Raw genomic sequence first — 7,763 nt, forward strand, 5'->3', positions numbered from 1 at the left:
TCCGAAGCGAAAAGCTGAATATGCGCTGCATCTGCTGCCTACTTATACTCACGCTGTGATCAGCGGCAGCTGGATGCAATAATTGCATGCCAATGTGCATTGGCTCGTTTAGTTTACACTCGAAGTAGATTGGTCTCTCTAAGCGAGATCCCAATTCGTCGGTCATCCGACGTGACGTCGAGAGTGACCGAATGAAAGGGAACCATCTCTTAAGAAAAAAAAGATAAGAATATTCTTAAGATTAATTTTTGGGTATACAAAATATTCTTAACTTTTTTCTTAAGTTAAGAAATAAGAAGAAAATGGCAGTTAAGAAGAAATCTCTTCTTAAAAATGTTTCATGAATCCGGCCCCAGTGAACAAATCATTCAGGCCAGTTTTGTGAACCAAATCACCTGGGGTAGCATGATTAAAGGAAAGAAAACACAGTAAGCCTGCAATTAAATAAATGTATAGTTCAGTCATGAAACTCTACATGGCGCAGGCTGACGGGTTGTTAACGTAACGGATGATGTTCAGAGAGTTAAACGACTTGGCACAAGCTGATTGGTTCATGTTGCACATTTTGCAGCGCGCTTTCAGAGTTTCTCTGAAATCCTCCACCTTCCCCAGCTACACCTGTGTAGATTTGCTACGGGTTATTTTATATGCTATTTGTGCAGCAGCAGTATGTCTTAAATATTCACAGCACCGTATCGCCATATGCATTGGCAGTAGCAAGTTCCTGTACTTGCTTGCAGCAGCAGCAGTAATCTACAACTACAGCAATAACCAACAGCAGCAACAATTAAGCAGCAGCAGCGTAGCAGATCTATTCCGCCAAGACCAAATACATTAACATTGTCATATCCATCACCATGCTAAAATCTTCCAAGAGTTGTCATGATTGAAATATATGTGCTGTGTGTTTCAGAGTGCGGTGTGGCAATGTGTTATTTTACATGCAAGCAGCTTGTAAAAAAACAAACAAAATTAAGACTATTACTATTACTATTTATTTATTTATTTTTGAGTGAAATTGTCATGTATGTTCTAGGTTTTATTTATGTTCATGTTTTTGTCTTATTTTGCATATTGCCAATATTATGGCTTTTTTGCTCCATCATATATTGTGTATAGTTCTTCATACAGTTTCACAATCTATATAGATTGTGAGCTCTTCACAATCTTTTATGATTGTGTTTTTATATTGTGTAAAGCACTTTGTGCGTTGTAGCTTTAAAAGTGCTATATAAATAAAATTGTACTTACTTTTACTTACTTCCTGTTTTATGTAATGTGACTCCTTTTGTCCCTCATGTGACCTGGCCATGTGTTTCCTTTGTTTGTTTGTTTTCATTGGTTTGTCTTGTCAGGAGTTTCTCAGTTCTGTCTTGTCATTGGTTCATTATTTTGAGCATTTTCAGGAACATCTATATATAGCCCTCATGTTTCTATTGTCTCTTAGCTCTGTGTAAGGGAAACAGGACAATTTAGCTCAAAGGGAATCATTTAAGATTTTATAGGGAATTTGGACAGAATCACTGTTTCACGGCTGATCACTGAGACGGCCAGCGATTCATTGAACGAGCCGTATAACATCAACTCTGCAATGGATATTAATATCCAAAATATAGTGAAAACTATTTATTAGCACAGTAACAAGATCGGCAGTTTAAGACATTAACTTGTAAGCACAAAACACAAGATACTTCTCTTTTCAATATAAATAAGGCTTTATTGGATAAATCTAAGACATATAAACTAATCTAACACATAAACGCATTCACACAAGTTGCAGAAAAGAGAGAAAGTGAGGAAATAATTAGTTTAAGAGGATGAAAATGTGAAATCCCAAGTTTACAGCAATTTTCAAGCAAGAAGATTCAAACACACACATACTAAACATGAATATAAAACCTTAAGCTATTCAATAGTTATTCAAATTACATACACAATAAATGATTAAGACCTGATAGTCACATGTGGGTTACATACATAATATGGAGTTATGCATAGAAATGATTAGTTGCTCACAAGTCCTTTTAGTGTCATTTAGGTGCATGGAAAGGCAGTTTCTGTGCCATTCTGTGAATGTATGAAGACCAGAGATTAAGAGGTCTGTAAGGAATCTCTGAAAGTCTGTTCTTTGTCTCCTAGGTGGGGGGGGGGAGTCAATCCACAGAGCTCGTGATTGTGGTTACTATCACATGATGGTCATGCTGTCATCTCTTTGACCATTTAATCTTGATTACTTGCCCTAAAATTGACAATCTCCTTCCTGAGTTGTTATGATCAGTGTGTTCCTTTTGTGTTAATGTTGAAAGCTGTTCTGTGAAAGAGTTGGTTAGGCTTGCTTCAGACTGGCTAGTGCTAGGATCTGATTTATGAACATCCTGTTGTCTTGGGCCTCTGTGGAATTCGGCTCCTCATGTTTCAACCATGTTTTGACCAAATCTTAGATTGTCTGATTCGGTCTGATATCCTACATTTGTTATTGTAACCTTTTGTTGGTGAGTATTTTTAAGCCTGTTTATAGTCAAAATCTAGTGCTCCAGTTTATGTCATTTTATTTATTTATTTATTTTTTGTATTTTGTTCAGTAAACTGCACATGGGTTCTCAACTCAACTCTCTATCAGTGGACTTAACGTTACAGAAATATTACAGGCAATATTTATTATTTTATATCTTTATTTAATAATAACAATAACAATAACAACAGCAACAACAATTATAATTATCCCATATTGTGCCGCCCTAATATCAACCTTCAGCCCCAAGTTATTTAAAAGGTAAAAAGAGGGGTTCATTCTATAAATGCATCATTCATTCATTCATTCATTCATTCACAAACAGGACATTACTACATTTCTCATAAACGCTCCAACAAGATCTAGGACAGGCGTCAAGATAGTTAAAGAATAATGACTTGAATTTCTGTCTGTTTCACACTTTTATGGTCTTTACTGAAGCTTAAAAGCTTTGGTCCCTGTTCAGGGTAATTGCATAGAAAAAGCATGGAAAACAGGCTTCAATTTCTCTCATTTTTTGTTTTGCACAGGAAAGAAAATCACACGGGTTTGAAACAACATAAGGGTCTGCAAATTATGATTTTTGAAATCAGGAGTGAGTTTTTCAGCAGTGCTTTTTAAATGTTTTCTTACCTGTCCACAGGCCAGTCCCATACCTCTCTGCCATGAGGACAGGACAGGTTCAGCTCCAGAGCATCAGCTTTAGAGTCCTATTAAGCAAAAGTATGAGGTAAAACACCATGAACATGAAGTCACTTGTGTAATTAAGTATGTGCAAGAATATTTGCATTGCAAAATTACATTTACAGACAAACAAATCCAAAGCAGAAATATCTCATACAAAAGACACACGGTCACTTCATGCATTTTTACACATCAGATTGCTATTTGACCATGACAAGACCAGGTGTAAATGCCCTACAAGATGCATTTGAGACTGATAATGCTCCGATCACTCAAACAAGCTCAGGAGGTGGTTTAAGGTGCATGCAAGATGAGATCCAGCCAAATACGTAAGCATCATGCAATCATGGATAAGACACATAGATGCAGCAATCATGAAACTCAAGCAATAATTGACATATTAGGTGAAGAGAGCTCTTATTATAGTTATCTATTTCCATATAACCCAGGAACAGTAGATACATTTATATCCATTTTGTATTTATGTGGCCAAGTTTAAATGTAATATGCACATCCAATCAAATAGCAGTTCAGTCATGTGTCATACATGATTTTTCATTTTAAATTGATAAAATATATCTCTTAAAAAAACCATAATCTGTCTTAAAATAAACCACTATGTCTTTAAAATCAAGACTTAAAAAAGTAATGAAAAGCAAAAAAAAAAAAAAGTGCTGTGCAATATTTGTTTACAAATGCCACTTGGTTTGATATTTTGCACTGAAATAAATAGATCTTTAATATATTAAGATGTCCAAATAGTTTTTGGGGCCAGTGTATGTAAAACAGCCTCCCAGAAGCTGCACAAAAGAAAAAAAGTCAAATCTGTAACAAAAAGAAAAAACACCCTGAGCACTTCCCAGCATTCAAAAAGTATAAAATGGTGTTCTTAAAATAGACCCAGAAGAACTCTTTGACATGTCAAAGCTGCCACAGAGTCGTCTTATAAAAAAGGGAAGCAGAAAAAAGGTAGCACAGGTGGATGGGGAGCGGGTGAGTGAGCGAGGGTGCTGGAAGTGGGAAAGCATTCAACAGGCAATTACTCTCTGGCGGCCGTTCCGAACCGCACTGAAATGGGGAGAGCCAGAACGATTTCTTCGCTACACACCCTACAAACCTGCTGCTTCAGACACACAGCCATGGCTTTCCTAAAACCTGACAGCCATTAGAGAGGAGAGAAAAAAAGAAAGAGAGGGAGAGAGGGATAGTAAGTGAGAGAGAGAGCGAGTGAGCGAGTGCTTTGGCTGGGTTTGAGAGACACAAAATGACAGACAAGGCAGGCAGGAGACAGAACTGTGCAAATCTACTCCAAGGTGTGCTGGTATAAGGTGCACAATATTTTATATGGCCAAAAATATGATGACATCTGCTTTGTGAACATTTCATTCCACAAAAGATGGAGAATAATATGAGGTTGGTCCGTACTGCAATAACACACTCTTCTGGGAAGGGTTTCCAGTAAATGCTGGAATTTGTTTCCTTCCTGCATCCACATGAGCATTACTGGGGTCAGAACTGATGTTGGGAGATATAAATTTTGAATGAAGAAAAAAAACAAAAACATTTTTATACATTTAATCTGCACCCATTAAAGGAGTCCTATTATGCTTTTTCACTTTTTGAAGTTTAGTCAAAAAAAGTTAAAAATCTCAAAGTCCACTCCAAAGTGAGATATTTTGTTTTATTTTTAAAAATCCCTTTTCAAGAACTACAACGTACGGCTCGTTTTGGACTATAGCGTAGTTTTCCGGGTTTTGTGATGTCACAAAGCGGCCCATTAGAATATCATTAAAATAATTCCCACCTACAGAAATTCGAATGGTTGGGGGGTGGGGAGGGGCGAGGTCGTGGTTAGAACGCTTGGTTGAGTGCATCAGACAAGATGACGACGAAGAAGTGCTGCTGTAGCGTCAAGTTTTCGCCATGAAGAAATGCTGTTTTTTTCACCCCCGTGTCGGGTGAATTTCCTTGCAGCAGATGTTTTCTACCTCGCTGGGCATTTTAACGCAGTTACTACACATGCACCTTAATAATTGTGTATGTAAATATGTATGTTAAAGTTATGAAAATGTTTTTATAAATTGCTGACAGTACAATACTGGACAATGATGTAATCTGCAGAATTTACACTTCAATTATGAAACTATGGTATAATTCAACTGTATAACAGTTTCACTGCAATTCATGTTATAATGTTAGAATTAAAGAACAATAAACATAATACATATTACCGTTGCACTTATCTGTACATAGTAAATGTAGTTATTTTTAAGCGGTTGTTGACATCGTATCTAAAACGTGATTTAGCTTAAAAAAACCAAAAAAACAACAATAACGTTACCACTCTAATATGTCTTGCAATATCCGTGCGTGCAATGGTTCTGCGAGATCCTCTTGTCCAATATTCTCGGGGTCTGAATCCGGCTCAAATTGATATGGCAATATTGACGCCATCCTTAACTATAACAGAGCAGACGGAACTTGCTGCTTTGGCAAGGGGCGTGGCAGTACTGAAACACCATCTAAGCTGTTCACCAAATGAAAGCATGTTCTAGTACACCCCCAAAACAAAATCAAGACTTAAAACTGTAAAAGAGCATAACAGGACCACTTTAAATTTAACACTTTATTTTAGTCTTTTACATGTTACATGTACTTACTATAGTAATAACAGTACATTATGCATAATTACATGCAATAACCTTAAACCAAACCTTAATTAAATAATATTACTCATTACTTGATTAAATAATTACACAAAATAAAGTGTAATCAATTTTTTTTTTAAGTAATTTTATATTGTAAAATTACATAATTTTACATTCTATATATAAGAAATAATTCTGACCCTGGACCACAAAACCACTCATAAGGGTAAATTTTTTGAAATTGAGATTTATACATCATCTGAAAGCTGAATAAATAAGCTTTCCATTGATGTATGGTTTGTTAGGATAGGACTATAGATACAGCTATTTGAATATCTGGAATCTGAGGGTGCAAAAAATCTAAATATTGAGAAAAATCGCCTTTAAAATTGTCCAAATGTAGTTCTTAGCAATGCATATTACTAATCAAAAATTAAGTTTTGATATATTTACGGTAGGAAATTTAGAAAATATCTTCATGGAACATGATGTTTACTTAATACCCTAATGATATTTGGCATAAAAGAAAAATCTATAATTTTGAACCATACATATTGTTGGCTATTGCTACACATATACCCATGCAACTTAAGACTAGTTTTGTGGTCCAGGGTCACAACTGATGACGGGGTGTTGAATTATTAGAAAATAATGCACACCTGAGGTGGTGATAAGTCCACGATGCGAAGCGGAGTGTGCGATGTTTTCTAATAATTCAACGGAGTCAATTATTCCGCTTCTACTAGGGTTCGCTTCTACACACCTCAATATATTGTTTAGATGATGTCAAGACATCCGTTAAGTTTTTGCCCTTAAAACGCTCCTGTGAGTAGGATTAATTTCTTACGCATCTCATCCCACGCCTCCGTTGCTAATTCTAAAATGTTATTTTAGACCTAGTAACGGAGGCTTGAGCCATTGATAGTATAATGATATAGTAATATATAATAGATAGTAATTGCTACGTATCCGGTCCATGAACTTCCGTCTGCTAGCCATCAGAGGTCACCCTTTCCATTTAATTGACTCTCGCACTACACACTGTTGCATATCACCCCGGACTACATATCCCATCATTCATTACACTGATTGCACACAGCACTGATTGCACTGGCGGCGACAGCGGAGCCCATTCGCAAAATGGCGGCCACACTTGAGCACGCTCACAAAATGGCGGCGACAGCGGAGCGCGCTCACAAGATGGTGGCCACAACAGCACCCCGTTATGTCACAGCTGCCCACCTTGAGTCCAGTCAAGGCACCATTGATCCTCCCGAGTCAAGTCAACTCACAGCAGATCTTCGTGAGGCAAGTCAAGTCACACCTGTTCTTCATGAGTCCAGTCAAGTCACAGTTGATCTTCCTGAGTCGAGTCTAGTCACAGTTGGGGATATTCAAGTTTACTGATCACTACTCCGGTGATACAACCCGCTCGTGAAATGGCGGCCGCACCAGAGTGCGCTCGCATGATGGCGGCGACAGCGGAGCACGCTCACAAGATGGCGGACATAACAGCACCCAGTCATGTCACAGCTGCCCATCTTGAGTCCAGTCAAGTCACCATTGATCCTCCTGAGTCAAGTCAACTCACAGCAGATCTTCGTGAGGCAAGTCAAGTCACACCTGTTCTTCATGAGTCCAGTCAAGTCACAGCTGATCTACCTGAGTTCAGTCAAGTCACGGTTGATCATCAAGAGTCAGGTCAAGTCACAGTTCATTATTATGAGCCTAGTCAAGTCACAACAGATCTTGCTGAGTCAAGTCTAGTCACAGTTGATCGTCATGAGTCAAGTCAAGTTACAGTTCATTATCATGAGTCTAGTCAAGTCACAACAGATCTTCATGAGTCAAGTCAAATCGCAGTTGATTCCCCTGAGTCAAGTCAAGTCAAGTCACAGTTGATCTTCATGAGTCAAGTC

The 7,763-nt window shown here is 37.6% G+C and overlaps 1 protein-coding gene across 1 annotated transcript in view; it reads right to left on the reverse strand.

The window, feature by feature from the left end:
* The window catches only part of LOC107700576 (dihydropyrimidine dehydrogenase [NADP(+)]), a 174,782-nt gene that overhangs the window by 49,735 nt on the left and 117,284 nt on the right, over positions 1–7,763 (reverse strand). Inside the window, 2 exon segments of the mRNA XM_016502294.1 lie at positions 3,146–3,174; positions 3,177–3,222. Of these exon segments, the coding sequence (XP_016357780.1) occupies positions 3,146–3,174; positions 3,177–3,222 (75 nt within the window).

Source organism: Sinocyclocheilus anshuiensis, unplaced genomic scaffold (assembly GCF_001515605.1).
Source record: "Sinocyclocheilus anshuiensis isolate Anshui unplaced genomic scaffold, SAMN03320099.WGS_v1.1 scaffold718, whole genome shotgun sequence".
Classification (NCBI taxonomy): domain Eukaryota; kingdom Metazoa; phylum Chordata; class Actinopteri; order Cypriniformes; family Cyprinidae; genus Sinocyclocheilus; species Sinocyclocheilus anshuiensis.